General features: G+C 45.4%; 1 protein-coding gene across 1 annotated transcript in view; it reads left to right on the top strand.

Moving 5' to 3' along the window:
• COL4A2 (collagen type IV alpha 2 chain) overlaps nt 1–18,933 on the top strand; it is a 367,855-nt gene that overhangs the window by 279,005 nt on the left and 69,917 nt on the right. The window contains exons 21-26 of the mRNA XM_029604712.1: nt 3,114–3,206; nt 3,397–3,560; nt 4,886–4,958; nt 5,069–5,175; nt 9,577–9,760; nt 10,964–10,996. Of these exons, the coding sequence (XP_029460572.1) occupies nt 3,114–3,206; nt 3,397–3,560; nt 4,886–4,958; nt 5,069–5,175; nt 9,577–9,760; nt 10,964–10,996 (654 nt within the window). The remainder of the gene's footprint in view (nt 1–3,113; nt 3,207–3,396; nt 3,561–4,885; nt 4,959–5,068; nt 5,176–9,576; nt 9,761–10,963; nt 10,997–18,933) is intronic.

Genomic DNA, 18,933 nt, shown 5'->3' with positions numbered 1-18,933 from the left:
AGATGATTATCAGACCAGAGGGTTCAACTTTGGATGGTTGAACACGTCGCCAGGCTTGCTGATGCGGCATCTTATAAAACAGTATATTTATTTACTTATACACATTGTTCAGATCCTTTGGATCTGTTTGGTATTGATAGAGCCACGTTAAATTTATTTATAGGTGGTGCCTTTTGTTCATTAGTTTTGATACACAGGACCTATCCAGTGCTCTTTTTGCTGATTAGAGCCTTAAATAGGCCAGGTCTGCTGACATCATCTTCTGAAGCCTGCGGTGATTTCCCACCGCTGGCCCTTTAAATTGTGGCAGGAGCTGCACGCATGGGAGGAGCCTGGCCAGAAGAGGAAGCTGAGGGTGTTCTATGTGCTGAAGTGGGGGAAGCCCCGGCAGCATTGGCGTCAGGCGAAGCAGAAGAGGAGGGATGACCAGCCAAGGACCCGGCGCGGCGTTGGGGGAGGCATTTCTGGGTAGGTGGAGCTGGCCACGGGCCTCCGCTGGCCACGGGCCTCCGCGGCCGGAGAGTGTAACAATTGTGGATATCCTGAAAACCCGACTGGCTGGTGGGCCCCCAGGACAGAGTTGGGGACCACTGATCTAGAACAGATTCCCATCCATTACAAAAGGTAAGGAGATATTAAGGTATTTTTCAAGAGAAATTATTCTCTATTGACTCAGGTGTGCTGAGTCAATAGAGAATAGCACCAAATGGGCACTCACTTGGGAGGTGAGTGCCCATTTGGTGCTACCAGAAGGCGATCTGTGAGAACAGAGAAGACTTCAGAAGAGGCATGCGACGTGGGACTTTGCATTTTGTTGGGCAGTTGGGAATTATAATCTGAACAATTCACAATGGGAATAAATGAATATACAATTAGGAGTCGGGAGAAGGACTATTCTTCTTCAATCTGAGTAATTGAGAAGGAGATAAAAATGATCAATGAATTGGCATGATCAAGGATCGGCTTTTACTGGAAGTGTAAGACCACAAATTGATTACATTCTTTCAATATTTTACATCATTTTAACATCAAAGAGCTGTAAGCAACAATTTTCATCCATTTGATCCGCTATCAGTAAAAGAAGCTAGAAACCATTCAGCTTCCAGCGTGTTTATTGCTAACAGACCGTAGAGATTCAGTCCTGTATATTAAGGGTCTTAAGGGGTTGTGATACTGTGATGCATGCAAGAGAGCCTTGAAGCTATGCTTCCCCCCACAGGGAGCCATGGATCACTCAGAAGTAGGAGCTATCCTGTTGAAAATAGGGTCAAATCTTTAATCATGTGCCTCTGGGTCCAGCATCCGGAATTTATCCTACCCAGGGGTTACACTGTCTTGACTTGTTGCAGTACAGCAGGTACACATGGGTGCAAACTGCTTGGCATTGGTAAAATTGCTTGTCCACAAAGTTTCAAGAATGTGAACGTGTTTCTTGTTATTTAGCAGTCAAACAATGGAGTATGGATCGCAGGAGAAATTGCCAGTGACCGGTTTGATAACCGTTTTGTACCCTAAGCCAGGGAACATTCCAGACAAGTTGGGCTCCCAGAAAATTGCAAGAATGTGCTGCGGCTGAACAACTGGATGCCAAAACATTGGCAATACACGATGGTTTTCCACCAACTTTACCTCCATTCTTCAGCTTGTGGATCAAGGAATGAAATGCTAGTACTGCAGAGAATTTATGACAGAGCTTTTTAGTTTTGTGGGACCCAATGGATATGTAAAATTCAGAAAATGCTTCACAATCAAGGATGCTCTTTGGTGCATCACTGGTACCTGGGATGCTGTCAAGACTCAAATTGAAGAACAGGTACTACAGTCCATGGCCTTCTAGTATGATGTTGAACGTTTGATATTGACTGAGGAGATATCTAACATTGGTGAACTAATAAAACCAGGACTGCACAAGAAGATGACAGTGGATGAGACTAAATCCACTATGAGCCCAAATGATATGCTTCTTTGAGCAAAAATGTTTTATTACCCAGCAGAAAATCAGGCAAGTGTACAGGCAACAAGGCAAGTTTATAAAAGAGAAACCTAATTGTATGACGAGGTTGACACAGGTGGAATTTTTCAGAAAGACCTCAAATGAATGTACCCAGCAATTTACCGTAACACCTACCCTATTAATCATCAGTGACCAGCCTGACGCTCTAGATACCAGCTTTGAAGATGTATCCGTCACATCCTCTGATGCAACAGTTTCTCCTACAACAGACGATGCATAAACGAGATAGAGATTGTCATCATTGATGGTATTGTTAGAGCCAGCGCGACCATTAGGTGGGACTAGGCAGTCACCTAGCATGGGGTGCTATTTTCAAAATGTAAAAGAAGAGGCAACAGCAGGTCACGGAGAGAAAAACACTGTAAGAGGGTGACCATAACTCTATATACCTCCCACTGTCAGAGGACACATTCAACTCAGGGGCGGTGTTACACTGGTCTGCCTAGGGCGCTACAGACCCCACCAGCCCTGGATATTGTACATAAGTTGACCCCTAATTTATTGTTTGGTGCTCAATAAACAGTTGCCCTTTATACAGCCATTCTTTGTCTCTTTTTTAACATATGGAAGCAACTTCCCGTTGTATGGAAGTATCCATCATCTGGAATGGCCTTGGTCCCAGCTATTCTAGCTAAAAGGTGCTCTACTGTAGACGTGTAAAATTATCGCAGGAGCAAACCCTCAACTGTGCAATATCTTTCCACCCCTTGATACAAATTCCATGATCCCAAGCAGGTCTAGAATAAGCTCTCCTCTTTGTAATGGCCGTGCTGTGGAATTAATCACAATAAGAGAACAATTACAGAATGAAGCACTTGGCTAGAGAATGGCAGCAGTAGCAGGATTCGGATATTTTATTTAATTTACTTTTATGTTGTGGTTTCTCTAGATTTTGATATTTTGTTGGATGTTTTTTTATTTTCAATTTATACTTTATTCAATTTTTAAATTCATAACAATGAATACAATTTTCAAAACACATAGAGGCAATAAATCGTGTTCAATCAGAGGCAAACTTTCAAAAAGAAAGAAACAATAAATCACAAATAATGTTGGATATTTTTGACTCCTATTACATTGAAAAATGTTATCCTTTCAGGCACTCCTGTTGGACAAAAGGGATCCAAAGGGTTTCCAGGCTTTGATGGCACTCAAGGCTACCCTGGCATCCAGGGACTGAAGGGGTTTAAAGGTAGGAGTAGTAATGTCTATGTACTGTGCTGTGTTTCTTCCTGCCTACCTCACAAGGGGGGAGGGGTTTGAATTGAAAATGTCTGGCCCCGGTGAGTAAAGTTATTTAGGATCACTTTACCGTGTACCAAATCTGTCTACTGTCAAAGAGAGGCCTTCTGAGCTCCCATTCCTTTCACTTGCCGTTTCAGGTGCTTTTGGAGACTGCGCGTGCACTTTAAGCGATGAAGCTAGGCAAGGTCTTGTTGGTGTACCCGGGCCGGCAGGGCTGCCAGGAGCATTGGGACAGCCTGGGAGGAAAGGTGACGTCGGTGAGCTAGGAGACTCTGGCCTGCAGGGCCTCAAGGGTCTACAGGTGAGACGTTTTACATTAGGGCGCTCCAAGATACGCTCTTGTGTTGAAATGGTCATATATCACGCTGATTCTCACCGTGCTCTTTATTGATTTAAGGTAGCATGGCTAGGGTTGGGGTTTTTTTTTGCGTAGGTTAACGATGATTTGTGATGAAGAACTGAGCATTAGTCCCTTTGACTTGAAGGCAACTACTACTACTTCTCCTTATTTTTAAAGCACTACTAGACCCGTGCAGCAGCGTAGAGATAGGTACAAAAGACAGTCCCTGCTCCGTGCAGCTTACGGCCTAGTCAGACGAGAACGAAGTGACTAAAGTTTCTATGTGCCGTTAACTTCTAAGTCAGCAGGCAGTGAGAAGCTCCTCCTACAAGTCTATACTGCTCTTGTATTTCCCAGGACACATCCAAACGCTGGAAAGTACACGAAGGTGGTATCTGGTGAGCAAGGGAGGGAAAAATGTTAATTGATTGGATGTGAAACTTAAGAGGAAATTTGCCTCCTGATGAAACAAAAGTTAGCAAATCCATTTCACCACTGTGTACAGTTTCAGTGGGAGAAAAAAAAATCCCATTTAAAATTTTTCCTCAGTTTTTTGTTTTTTTTTTTATTATAGTTGCTGACTTCTTCCAGGTGCTGCATTTCTGCCAAGTCCTATTGGGGAGCTGCCCAGGGAACCTCAAAACCCTTGGCGGCTGGGCCCTGCCGATGGGGTTGGTGTGCTGCAGAGGGAAGAAAATTAATATTTTCTTCTCAATGATTGTTCTTTAACCTTCCTAAGGATGTGTAGCATCGTGAAATGGTTTGAGTCTTGTCTGCAGGGGCTGCTTTGCAAGGTCCTGGAAGATGTGACGCTGCTCCTAGCGGGCCTTGTGTCTGCAGAGGGTGGGGGGGTGCCGCCTACCTGTGCTGCCATCTGCTGTTTGTTCATGGAAAGGGTGGTGCGACGCATGCAACAGCAGCCTGCCAGCGGGGGCAAGAACAGGGACGGAATTCAGGAAGGCAGGGGATAAGCACGGAGGATCCCCTACGGGCTAATAAGCGAGGGGGAAAGCTGGATTTATTATGCTGCGTTGATGCATTGCCCCAGGAGGTAAATATGGCAGACTAGATGGGACGTATGATTGGTATTTGCCATTATTCTCTGTTTCTAGTCTACTATTAAACTCTTAGCAACCTATCTATAAATAGCTCATAATGGGTCATTTATTCGTTCTCTTTTTTTTCTCATTTTTGCTGATTGTAAATCAGTAGCCACAGATTATTGCTTACTGTATAAATAAGTTATGGCATAAAAAAAAAAGATTGCATGTTACACCTATCGACAGGGATCTCCTGGTGAAGAAGGACTACCTGGACCAAAAGGACAGAAAGGGGAACTCGTGTTTCCTGCCACAAAAGGTGAGGCGCACTGGCTTGCTTGGGCCGTTTTAGCTACTGTGTGTTTTCTGACAAATATCTAATTAGGGTATTTTTTTCTTGTTCACCCTAAATGAAAATTACCGATGCAGGTGCCAAAGGAGAACAGGGTGGCCCTGGTTTAACAGGTGCCAAAGGTTATGACGGCTCCCCGGGGCTGGATGGGCTCGATGGCGTTCTTGGCTTCCCGGGTCCTGTGGTAAGAGTCCGTTCCCAGCTACGCCTACAGCGGGTGTAGTTAAGAGGCGTTTGTAAAGCTTGCGCCTTGCTCGAAATATCAACTTTATTTTTCCTTCTACCCTTTTCTTCCTAGGTCTCCTTTCCTTTTCTTTGTTTCCTAGATCTTATTCCTAGGTCTCCTTTTCTATTTTTTTTTTTAAACATTTTTACATATGCTTTGGGAGAAGTAAAAAAAAAAAAATGGTTACTATCACATTTTTTGGGAAGGGTCTTCTTTTGAATCTACCCTTCAGCTTCTAATGCTATGTTCATATCCTTATAGAGTAATCATGGTGCTGCCCGCTTGGGATCCTGATGAGGATCTACACAGCGGTGCCATGAAATTATCTTAGATTCACGGTGGTGGGAGTACCTAGGTTGGAGGAGCTTTCCAAAACTAGGACTAATATGTTCTGAGTAAATGAATATACAATGACAGATCATTGTATTGTCACAGGTTTATAGCTTTTCTCCTCTAAAACTACTGGTGGAGATCTGGCTCAAGATAGTGACAACCAAGCGTTATTACCATCTGAAAGCCTTCGAGGGTCCTAAGTGAGATGAGTTGGTGGCCTCAGTCCAGCTTCCAGTGGACTATTGTCCACATTAATTAAAAAGAAAAAAACTTTCATAATTTGGCAATAATTGGTAACCTTGTTGGCAGTCTCAGCTGGGAGGCCAAAAACTGAAAACACACAGAGATTTAATCTCTATTTTCTCTTACACTTTCATCCCTAAAAAAGACCCCAAATCACGAAAAGACCCTATCTGGGTTTCAAAGTTCTGTCTTCTGCCCACAGCCTGTGCCCTGGTCCCTTTGGGGTGGAGATCCAGCTGGGAGTCTCCAGATCTTGATGTTTCATTTCGCGTCATCTTTCAGTTCTGTGCGACGACTCTGATGTTTCCAATCTTGAACAAAATTCTCACTCTCCTGACTCCAAGCTGTGAGAAAGGGTGGGAAAAACCTCCACACTAACCAAAAGGGGATAAAAATCCTAATTTCTCTAAATCCAAATATCCCACGCTGGGTAATGCTGTCACTGGTCTTCCTCTAGGAGTAGAGGGGTTGCTCACAGCTATCCAGCACCTGCTGTCTGAATTAGAGGGGTGTTGCCCCTCTCCAAAGGGTGCAGGGTATTCCCCAGAACAAGAAAAACTTATCAAAGACCTGACCCAAAATCTCCCAAAATCGCTCTTTTTTTCAAAAATGAGGCAGACCCTCTCAGACAGAAAGTGTACTCATGAGAAATCTCCTCTAAAAGCCCAAACTCAGCAGGGGAAAAGGAAAAATAGCTCCTTCGCTTCAAGAGCCAACTCAGAATGACCACGCTATCTATGCCACTAACTCCCCCTAGTACCCTCGGGATAGCCAATCACAGTCAACTCACTGGAGAGACTGAAAACGAAATGGAAAATCCCACTAAGCTGTTACTAGTCCTGATGGTAAGGGACCTAGCGCCATCTGACTGGTGGCTGACTGAAGGGTCAGCCGCAAATACACATTTTTATTTTATCCATACTATTACAAGTAGTTGAGAGACTTATGTACCATCCAACGTTCACAGCCACGCACTCAGCAATCAACTCAATTCAGTTAAAGTCAAGCATGGTGGAGAAGAGTGAATCGAATGTAATTAGGCTGTTTGTCCAGTGAATATTAAAGTATTGAGCCACCTATCAGAGGACAGTGGTGTGCTGTCCACCAGAAGGCTGGCATGAATATCCATGGGAAAAAAAAACTAACTAAAATAAAATGACCTCCAAATTTCACTTTTTTGGCGACCATAGATACCGTTTTCTTTTTTTGTTGTTGTTGTTAAAACTTTTATTGAGAATTTTTCAAAAAGAAGAAACATACATCAGCCAGCAACCTCTTTGGATCTTACAATAAACAATATAAAAGGAAGGAACCCAAAAATCCCAAAATCCAGCTCGCCCCGAAGCACATGGAGAGCAAACATACTAAAGCAAATTGATCGCCCAACAATAAAACAGGCGTTAAGGTCCATAGTCAAATACCAACTGTTGCAGATCAATGTTTGTAACGTTGGTTAGGTTAGACAAAAAATTAAGAAAAAAAAGACTAAGAAACTCTAAAAGAAAACAATCCAAAACAATCCAAAACAATCAATCAAAGCAAGGGTCAGAGAAATGCCGGACATTCTTTCAGGAAGAGGAATCCAGAAAGGGTCCCCACACTGCTTTAAAGGATGCAATACGGTTATTCTATACTCTGCTGTGAAAGAAGCCAATCCGCAAAGGGTATGCAAATGGTCAAGGACCCGTGGAAACGCGGGAGAAGCCCTCCTGCCTCCAACCAAGGACAACTATACAGCGAGCTGCAACGAAAAACCTGCAAGCAAAAGCGTTGCCGATCTTTACGCGCCTCTGGGGCAGGTAAAACTTAATAAAATGGTCCTCTGCCCTTGGAGTAACTGAAACTTTTAGTAAATTCGATAACCAGACAGTAGCCTTTTCCCAAAAAGGAACGATCTTGTCACATTGCCACCAGGTATGCAAATAAGAGCCCACTGTACCACATTTCCACCAACAAGTATCCGACTGTTGTGGATATATCCTGTGTAACTTAACTGGGGTAATATGCCACCGATACAGAAGTTGGAAACAGCTCTCCTGCAAATGGGCCGAGAGAGAACGTTTGACAGCAGTGGCGTATGCAGTATCCCATTTGTCGTTACTAAGAGGTGTCGCTAAATCCATGTCCCATTTCCTGGTGTGTGTGTGTAAAAGTAACCGCCACCGGACCAGACACCTGACCACGAGTAGCATCTGCCTGAGCACGGAAATTTTCAAACACAGTTCTGCTTCCTCGCAGCGTATTAAACCTCTGCTGGTAGGCTGAAAAAATGTTTTTAGCTGCGCATAGGCTAGAAAATTTGCAGAGTTCAGCTGATAACGTCTGCCTAAGTGCTTCTAATGTTAACAAACTGCCGTGCCCAAATAAATACCCAACAGTAGTAATCCCTGCCGCCTTCCAGGAGGCAAAAAGAGCCGACTGAAAACCAGCTGAGAAATGAAAAAGCAAGGTTTGAAAAAAAATAAGAATAGTTGCCCACTAACTTAACCTTCCAGTGACCCTCAAATGTAGAGTCCCTCAAATGTATGACCCTCACATGTAGAGTCACACAGCAACACAGCCCTATGTTGCATACTGCAGAGGTTGCCAAGAAGCGGTGGCCATTTTAAAGCTGATATTGGCATCACTCCCAGCATCCCCTGCTCAATGACCCCTCCACTGTTTTACATGTTTAATTCTGTACAGGTCTATGAGCGCTCTAATCTGAGAGGCAGCAAAGTACCAGGATAAGTTAGGGACCCCCGAGACCCCCCCTCTCAATTTAGGCTGAAAAATAACTAGGCGGGATACTCTCGGAGGACGACGCCTCCAGATAAAATGAAAGATTTTCTTCTGCCAAGAACAGAGAAGGGCAGCGGAGATTTAAAAAAAAAATGGGAAGAGTAATAAACAATTATAACATTCGTGGTAAAATATTCATAGATAGCGTTTTCTACCTTGCATATCCTAAATTAAGGAACTATCTTTCAGTATTTCAGCAAAGATCTAAACCTGCAGTTTTTCCTTATGTACACCATGCTGGAATAGAGAAAGTCCTGTTTGTTGCAACAAAGAGTATGCTCCTTGAGAGGCCAGCTCCAGTATCATCCAACGATAGCGCCAAGCTCTTTCACGCAGGCAGCCAAAGCCTGGAGCGGGGCCAGCAAGGTGAAAGCAGAAAGGTGTTTTAGCATGAGGCGATAGCGGACGTGATGAAATATAGGGCCTAGTTATTAGGGATAACTAGGCCCTATTTTGGGGTGAAACTATGACCAGAACGCTACCCGTCACATAAGGTGGGAGTCCAAGGGCAACATCTGCTGATTGATCAGAGTAGCCTTCAACACCGGCCACAAATCATTCACTGCAGGGTCTGGCCTTATGGAAAGGCAGACACCTTTATGAAACAGGAGTGAAAATATTTCATGACCAATGATTAGAAAAGACTCTGCTCAAGGCCCGTTTCTGTACCAAGCGTTGATGTGTTTGGCAGGAGTTAGGAAGAACATAGTAGAGGGGGAGAGCTGCAAGGGTTAGTGTAGAAAGGGTGAGAGGCTCCGGCAGCCCTGACTTAGGTTAGCTGAGGTGAGAAGGAAAAGATGGAAAAAAAAAATTTTTTTTAATGCAATATTTTTTGGCCAAAATATTGACAGCAATCTGTTTCTATGATCTCCCTTTCCTGTTCTCTTCCTATAGAATATTTTAATTTAAATAATGAATGTTGGCTTAAAATTCATAGCAGAGAAAATTATGTGACTCCCATGTTACTTATTTAAAGAAGTCAATTTAACGATATTACCGCAGGGCGACAGCATCAAAGGTCTTCCAGGTGATGCTGGTTTTCCCGGACCATCGGGACAGAGGGGCATTCAAGGGGAAATTGGTCTGCCCGGTCCAGGCCTAACAGGCCCCAAAGGAGTTCGTGGGTTTCCAGGCGACCCAGGATTGGATGGATTTCCTGGGATTCCGGGTTCTCCCGGTCCACAAGGTAGAGATGGCTGAGCTGTCATGTCTTGTAAACCCACACCATAAAAAAAAAAAAGTAACGTTACTATATTATTGTGTTCATTATTGACCTCCACGGTAATCTAGCGTCAGTAAATCACAAAAAAATGATTCTGATCCTGTTCCAGATAAAATCTTTACTTAATTTAATTTTCTTTAGTGGCAATTGCCATTGGAGCTACTACGGTAGGTTTAGAAAGAGAGGCACTGCTATGTCTGTGCAATGGAAAATTGTAACTTCTTTTGTGGACCACATCTTGTCGCTGTCATGTACAACATCGCTCTAAAGGTGTTCATGATGTGAAATAACACACACGGGTATTCTGAATAACATCCATTGCTCCTACCATGTGACAGAGGCCGGCCAGTGGCACCGATAGCCCCTGTCACATGGTAAGGGCAAAGGGCCATCGGCGCCATTTTGATTACTGGCAGCCGACGACCCGAGAGCGGGAGATCGCTCCTGGGACCCCCACTGGACCACCAGGGACTTTCTGTAAGTCTTGGGGGGTCGGGAGGGTGGGGGGTTGCAATTAATTAAATTTGAAGGGGTGGGTTTGGGTTTTGGTTTTTTGTTTTTTGTTTTTTACAACCCCCTTTGTAATTCGGGGCGGGTTTCAGGCTTCGTGTGGGGGGTGTAGACGAAAGAAAATCGGCCCGAACCGCGGGAAACGAAATTTCCCACAGCGGGCCGATAACGAAGGCCGAACCGAAAGGTTTGGCCGAATCACATCTCTATTATGTATGCTATTTGCAGCATGTAATGTAGACTATTTAAGTAAATTGGATACTGGGCCTGCACGCTGCTGCACGCTGCTGCACGCTGCTGTACTGCACGCTGAGGGCGTGCAGTACAGCAGCGACGCTGCCACAGCAGTGCACAAAATGAAAAGTTTAGATTACTCTCCTACTTATCATTTTTACAGCGATACTAGACATAGGTAGTGCTGTACAGAGACAGCACCTGTTCCCTGGAGTTTACACTCTAGCTAAGAAACACAGGCAAGACTAATAGGAGGGTTCCGGAAAATGTATTTATTTTTTTTTAACTCTAAACCTGATTAAGGTCAACCAGACTGTGAGCAGGAGGGAACAGGGTTTAATAGCATTGTTTGTTTTATTTTTGTCATTTGCTTCTCTCTGCTCATTTTTTGCTGCTTTCTTTCCTTGTCTGCCGTTCCTGCAGGTGACTGTGAAGAGAATGACATAGCCGGCACAGGTGTGTGGGATGGATTCACCTCCTAAATCCTTTCAGGGCAAACGCCCCCACAGAGCCGCTCCGTCACATTAACTGGTCGGAAAGTTGAATTACCCTATAGATTCTCACAAATAACCCTGGCTACTGTCAAACCGCCACGCATGCTGGAATTGTTTTATTTCTGGGCGACGGTCGTAGCCTGCCTCGAACATGTTCTGGGAAAGACAACTCAAAAAAAATTTTAAAAATGAACTTTAAAAATTTTTTTAAATGCATTACCTACATTTAGATCCCCAGGAAGTGATCTAACTCGCAGCTGCACATTGAAAAACCACAAAAGCAGTTATTTGGTAGTTGAAAGGGCAATTTTCAAAAGGATTTCCACAGGTTTCAGGTGTGTGCCATGGGGAAAAAAAAAACAAACCCTCCCTTTGAAAACGTCCTCAAACCCTCAGCAGGGAAAAAAAAACCTGGGGCCAGGGTCATAGGACAGAAAAGGCCGGCAGAAATATGCACAGACAAGGGTATTGTCAAGAAGGAGCTTTTGCGTTTAGTTTTTATTTTACTTTTCCTGGGAATTTCAGTGTTGCAACAACAACAAAAAATCAGTGGAAGAATGACTTAGTTATAACACGTAGGATAAGAGTCCGAGGAAAAGTAAAATAAAAACTAAAAGCGAAAGTCCCTGATTGTTAGCTATGGTCACCTGGGGGCCTGTGCCCCCCAGGTCTGAGGTTTCCCCCGAGCCTCGGCTCTCCCTTCCTGGAGCTTGACGTTAGCTCCTGCCCTTGCCCTATCTTCCTCCCCCCCCATCCATGCCCCGGGCTGTAAAAACGTCTTCCTGCAGCGCCGGCTCCTTCCTCGCTCCCGGTCACGCGCAGCCGCGCCGTTTGAATCACAAAGGGGGCTCTGTAGATGGCGCTGAAGGGCTCGTGGAATAGCTGTGTGACTCGCACGGGCCGTGAGAGGGGGAGCGAGAGGGGAGGAGCCAGCGCTGCAGGAAGAAGTTTTACGTTTTACAGCCCGGGGCGGGGACATGGAGGGGAGGGGAAGGCGAGGGAAAGAAAAAGCAAGGCAGGAGCCAGAAGCAAGAACAAAGCTTCAAGTTCGAGGGGAGGGGAGAGCCAGGGATTCCAGGGGATGGGATATGAAGGGGGAGAGTGGGGGCTTCCAGATTTAAAGGGAAAATGGGGCGGAGAGAGAGCAGGGACCCAGAATTATTGGATAGGAGGAAAAGAGAATGGGGCTTCCAGACTGGATGCAGAGAGCAGGGACTTGGGGGGGGTGGAAAGGGAGAGTGGGCATTCAGGGATTTGTGGGGATCGGATGAGAGACTGGAGAATCAGAGATTGGGTGGGGAGAGAGCATGGGGATAGGTGAGGAGGTTGGGGATTTGAGCAGGGAATGTGGGGGTAACAGGGACTCAGATACTGAGTAGGGGAGAACTTGGACTCGAGATGGGTGAAAAAGCAGGGGTTCAGCAGTTGGATGGGTGGTATGAGCGGGGGGGGGTGTGTTAGATGGGTTAGAAGGTATTTGATGAAGATGTGGAGGTGAGATGGGGGCATGAGAAGAGGGACTAAAGGGTGGGGGAGGGGTTAAGATATGATGTGATGGAGGGCTGAGGAGTGGTGAGAGGCAGTGAGAGGGGATGGGTCTGTGAAGCGTTTGGGAGGATGAAAATGGAACATGGGAGGACAGAATTTTTCATTTTTTCATTTATTAAACTTTATGAATCGCTTAACACAAGCAGGCCTAAGCGATGAACAGTAAAAATATACATAATATAAAATATCATACATATAATCAGCCACAGACATGACACAAAAGAAAACCTTTAGTTTCACAGAAACTATAATGACAATACCTTACCTAAGGTAAACTGCACAGCGTTTAATACTGTATCCCTTGTATTATATCTCACACACAGATAAAGGATTCATCTCACTTAAATCACTCTAGAGTACATTAAAGGCACGACATAGCAAAAACTCTTTCAGTAGATGTTTAAATCTTTTTACATTATCTAAGGACCGGAGTTCAAAAGGAATAAAATTCCACTGAGCTGGTGCAGCAATGGAAAATGAGGTCTCTAGTGAAAAACAAGTGAGCTTGACACACTGAAGGTATTTCCAGAAGATTCAACCGAGAGGATCTTAAACCTCTTACCGGTTTATAAATACGCAACAATGCGTTTGACCAATAAGAAGAATCTGAATATAAAAGTTTGAAAACAATCATAGCAATTTTGAAAACAATACGCTCTGTAACTGGTAACCAGTTAAGTTTACACAAAATGGGAGAAATATGCTCGGAGCGTTTTGTGTGAAAAAATAAGCCATGCAGCAGAATTAAGCAAAAGTTGAATGGGAGATAAGAGACAAGAAAGTGGCTGGAGGCAGAAGAGAGGAGGACTGAAACACGCTGGGGCTAACGAGGGGAGGAGAGGCAGAAGATAATAATTGAGGGCTGATTGAGGGGATAAGTACAGGGAGTGGAAATGGGGGGAGTAGGGAAAACAGGCTGAAGAAGGAGTGAAGACTGTTGAGGGGTGAGAAAGGGATAGGTGGGTAGGTAGGTTAGGTGAAAAGAAGGAGATTGAGAACTGGGGAATGGGAAGAAGTAATAAAATATATTCTGGACTGGACAGAGGCAGAAAAGAGAGAAATGAAGAAAATAGATGAAAGTGAAAGATCAATGTCCAAGACAGGAAGGAAAGAAAGTGAAGAAGGCAGGTGGAGAAAGAAGAAGCAGAAAATGGAAAGGAGACCCTGGTAGTTAGGAAAAGAGACAAGAAGAAAGCAGAAAAGCGACTGGGACCAATGTGATTAGTAAACTAAAATGCCCAGACAGCAAAGGTAGAAAACAAAAACATTTTATTTTAAGTTTAGTGACTGGAATGGTTATGTCTTAAATTTTTGTATTTTGCCCAGGATAGGGGGAAATGCATATCTGTTTCCTCTTTCTCCAGTTTTGCACTGCAGCAGATTCTGACTTCTCAGGATTTTCATTTCAAATTTTGCCTTCACATTTCTAATTTGCAGTCAGTCAGTTAGTCTATATTTGGTGAGAGTCTGTGTGTGCTCTGTATGTGTGGCTGAGGTGGGGGATTATTCTAGTCTGTTTCTGTGCTGGAATCCTTACCAGCCCCGGCTTATGTTATCAGAAGGAGGTTCCATTCCTGTTCTAGGCCCTGGTGTATTATCGCATACATGCAAAAAGCAATCAAATGTAATCTATCTCTACTAGTGAACAGATCGAGCTTAGCAGATGTGGGCTGCAAAGAAGAGTGGATTCCCAAGATAAGTGAGGTGATGAATATCAATAGAGAGAACGACAAGAGCAGGGCCCAGGGAGGATCATTTTTTAACTGGATTCAGAAGGGATAGAAATATAATGGATCTCCCTAAGGATCAGGTTCAAGTAGTGCTCTATCCCCCCACCCACCCCACACTCCGCACCCCATTTTCTGAAATAGCATAGAAGATAAGCAGCTGTATCCAAAATCCACATTTTGTAATACATCAGAATAAGAAAAGTGGAATACATTTTCAAAATTATAGTTTCTTAGCGTCCAGTCAGACGAATCCAGAACAAGTGGGTTATGTTCCTCTACCAGCAGATGAAGAAGGAGCAAGCTAACTTCACAATATATAAAACCCTGCAGTGACATCAGCTTGCCAGTATTCTCCGTCTCCAGCAGATGGTGGACGTGCATCTCCCCACTGGGGATTGCTTCATTTTTAAAGAAAAAGAGAATTTAGGAAATAAATTTGCCCCGCTCTCCTGTGGTGACACCAAATGGTCCCTCCCACAGTTGAGAATTCCTGAGGTGATTTCCATGATCCCTCAGACGAGTGCCTACGTCCGATGGCTGATTTTTCAGCCGGCGTGGACTTAGCTGCTTGTGCAGCTGATAGGCAGCAGTGCAGGAAGCCGAGCGCGGAAGTGATGGTACATGCCCTCTCCCCACCGCAGCCAGAGAACCGTCTCTGTAGTCAGGCAGGTAAGGCTGAGCTCTGGTAAGTTTAAAAAAAAGAGACTTAGAAGGAGGTTTTTTATTGTGTAAGGCTTCCTCCTCCCCTGGTCTCCGTACTTAGTGTGCCGGTCTGACATTTGTTCTGCTCCATGGGAGGTCGAGGGACATGGACAGCTTGGCAGGTTGAGCAGCCGTCTTAGACTAGGCCCTGCTCCGAGGCTTTTCGCTGCGCACTGCGTGGTAGGCTGAAATGGCTATTTGCGCGCTTACTAAAGCTGCCCTCTACAGGATTGTCGGTCCAGCGTGTGCGTCTAGCTGTGTGTCCAGGTTGTGCACTCTGTTTTTGGGTGCACAGTTGGGCCTTGTAGTCTGTGTGCGTGTGCCCACATAAAGCACCATTTCCCCTGCACACAAGTGGTACTGTGCACTTAAGTTTTTGTGAGCTTAAATTTTTTGGCTGCATAGGTAAACGCCTAGGTGCACTTATTTTTTGAGAGCCTAGTTGAGCATAGATATAGAAAAGAGATTAACAGCTAGACGCACGCCTCCGGCCACTGCTCAGCGCACTGTCGGCAGTAATGGCGCCTGTCTCTACGAAGCCTAAGTGCCTTTCTCTTTGCACTGCTTGTCATATTCGGGCATCTCAGCCAGGAGTGCCTGCCGATTTGTGCCAGCACTGTTTGGAGGCTCAGGGGGAAATTATCTTCCTCTGTTTTCACTAAGCCTGGCTCTTCCCTGCCGCATGTGGGTCTGGGTAAAGAGGACTCCAGTGGGACGCCTGATTTTGGAATTCCCCTAACTCTTTCCTCGGCAGGGGAAGGTACCTCCTGGTCTGGATGCTTCTACTTTTTCATGGGTAGAATTTTTCCAGAGGTTGCAATCCTTTCTTCAGGCGCAGGCCTTGGCCCTTTCCAATGCTCCTAGAGCCAGAGGCGCAGGAAGGCTCATTGCCTGGACCTTCGGTTAAGTGCTGGAGTACTCCTAGAGCCGCAGCGGGATCTCTGGATAGAGAACCGGATGCACGGGTGATGACGCCGATCTTGCCTGTCTTGAGGATGGTGAAATTCCCCCCGGATTAGAACCATATAAAACAATATTACAGTTCTTTGATAGAGAGGAACTGCCAGCTCTGATATCCCAGACCTAGAAAATGCTTGGAGTTCATGGGGCAGATTCAGTGTGTGAGCCAAAGAGAAATCCCATTTTGGTTTCCTTGCATAAAGCCTCTTGTTTTTTCACCATGATGGAGGCCATTCAAGAATTGATTGATCATAGGTGGGGAGCCCCAGAGGTTACTTTCAAAGTGGGGATCGGGTTTTGAAAGGCCATTCCCTGCAGAAGAAACAAGCAGAGGAGGGTACATTGGCAGGGCTCCTCAGTCTGAGGGCTGTGGTCCCAGTGCTCACGTCTCAAGAAAACACGGGGCAATATTCCATTTATTTCGCTGTGCCAAAGAAGAAGGGCTCTCTTCGTCCATACTAGACCTCAAAGGCATCAACCATCATCTGAGAGTGAAGCATTTTTACATGGAAACATTGTGCTCGGTGATGATGGCCATGCAGTCGGGGTAATTTCTGACCTCTCTGGATATGTCTGAGACTTATTTCCACATTCCCATTCGACTAGAAAATCAACGCTTCCTGCAGTTCACAGTTCTGGGACACCACTTTCAGTTTTGGGCGCTGCCATTTGGTCTGGTCACCACTCCCAGAACCTTTTCCAATGGCAGAGTTGAGAAAGGATGGAATCCTAGGACACCCATATTTGGATGACTGGCTGATTTGCGCCAAGTCGGTGGAAGAGAGCCGCCTGGTGACTCGCAAGGTGATTTCCCTGTTGCAGTAGCTCAGATGGGTGGTGAACCTAGCCAAGAGCAGCCTTCAGCCTACTCAGTTGCTGGAATACTTGGAGTTTGGTTCAACACGAAATAGAACAAAGTGTTTCTGCCGGAAGCTCGAATTCAGAAGTTGCTAGCTCACCTCCATCTATTATTGAACACTCTGCGCCTGACCGTATGGTCTTACCTGCAGGTCCTTGGCTTAATAGTGGCGACCCTGGAAGTGGTACCGTGAACGAGGGAGCATATGCATTCTCTTCAGCACTCCCTGCTGTCTCAGTAGAATCTGCAGTCTCAGGACTATTTGATTCGGCTCCACCTGCCAATGGAGGTCTCCTCCCAACTGCAGTGGTGACTGCAGGTGGATTTTCTACGGAAAGGGGTTTCCCTGTTTCCACTGGACTGGTTAGTACCAACCAAGTCTTGGTTGGGGAGCTCACTGTGAGGCGCTAACAGCGCAAGTGTGCTGGAGTGCAGAAGAGTACTCTGGAACATCAATCAACTGGATGCCAGGGCAGTCTGATTGACATGTTTACAGTTCAGCGTCAGACTGCTGGGTTGATCAGTCCAAATAATGTCAGATAATGCAATGACTGTGGCCTACATCAACACAAGGATGTTACAAGAGCCAACAAGAGTCGCAGGAAATGGATCAACTTATGGAATGGGCAGAGGCACATTTCCAGATGATCTCAGCCTCACATATTGCAGGCAAATCAACATAAGAGCAGACTTTCTCAGCAGGGAGAATCTGGATCCAGGAGAGTGGTCATTGTCAGACGAGGCGTTTCAGCTGATTTGGGACTGCTGGGGTCTCCCATTCCTAGACCTTTTGGCGACTGTGTAATGTGAAGATTCTACGATTCTTCAGCCACAGAAGAGATCTGAGGTCATTGAGGATCGATGCCCTAGTGCAGGAGTGGCCGGAAGACAAGTTGCTGTATGCCTTTCCTTCCTGGCCCATGTTGGGCAGATTGATTCAAAGAATCGAACACCACAGAGGGATGGTGCTCTTTGTCACTTCAAATTGGCCCAGGAGACCATGGTATGCAGATCTGCCGAGGCTCCTCTTCGACTTCCAGTGCACAGGAGCCTGTTGCAGCAGGGGCCTGTTCTTCACAAGACCCAACTCTATTTTGTCTTACAGTATGGCCCTTGAAAGGGCTCACTTGCTGAAACATTGATACTCTGTGGCAGTGATTTCCACCTTGCTAAGCACTAGAATGTTCTCCACTACCTTGCCCTTTGTCCAGGTTTGGAGAGTGTTTGAGGCCTGGTGTGAGGATCAAGGAAATCTTCCTTCCTTGGTCAAGATTCTGCTCATTTTGGAATTTCTGCAGGATGGCTTGAATAAAGGCTTGGCTCTTAATTCCTTAAAGATACAAGTAGCGGCTCTTGCCTGTTTCATGGGATCAGGTGAATGGTGGATCCTTGTCGTCTCATCCTTATTTGGCCCTTTTTCTGAAAGGAGTGAAACATTTTCAGCCTCCTTTGCAGTTTCCGGTGCCCCTATGAAGTCTTAATTTGATTCTGGAGTTTTTGGCGAGTCCTGCATTTAGACCACTTCGTACTCTGTCCTTGCGGTTGCTGACCTTGAAAATGGTTTTCCTTGTGGCAATTTGTTCTGTGCGTAGGGCTTCCAAACTGCAGACCTTGCCTTGCTGGGAGCCATTTCTCCAGGTGACTCCAGGGGCGGTACAGCTGCGTACTGTTCCTTCCTTTTTATCAAAGGTGGTCACCGAGTTTCACTTGAATCAGTCCATCTCCCTGCCCTCTCTGGACAGAGAAAAAGATGTAGAAGAGCATTGTCTGTTGCGACCTTTGATACCTTGGATATCAAAAAACATTGGTTACTGAGTCTTTGCAGAAGTCGGATCGCCTGTTTGTCCTTCCCCGGCGGTACTTGACAGGGAGAGCCAGCCTCGCGGGCTACAATAGCTCAGTGGATTAAGGAAGTAGTCACGGCTGCATACGTGGATGCTGGGAAGCCATTACCTAGCCAGGTTAGGGCTCATTCCACTAGGTGCTCAGGCTGTGTCATAGACAGAAGTTAGATTATCTTCCATCGACATCTGCTGAGCTGTGACGTGGTCCTCCCTACATATCTTTTCCAGGTATTATTGTCTGGATGTTCAGGCCCAA

This window comes from Rhinatrema bivittatum, chromosome 5 (genome assembly GCF_901001135.1).
Source record: "Rhinatrema bivittatum chromosome 5, aRhiBiv1.1, whole genome shotgun sequence".
Lineage (NCBI taxonomy): Eukaryota > Metazoa > Chordata > Amphibia > Gymnophiona > Rhinatrematidae > Rhinatrema > Rhinatrema bivittatum.
Note: the sequence above shows the minus strand (reverse complement) of the source record. Positions and strands in the feature narration are given on the sequence as shown.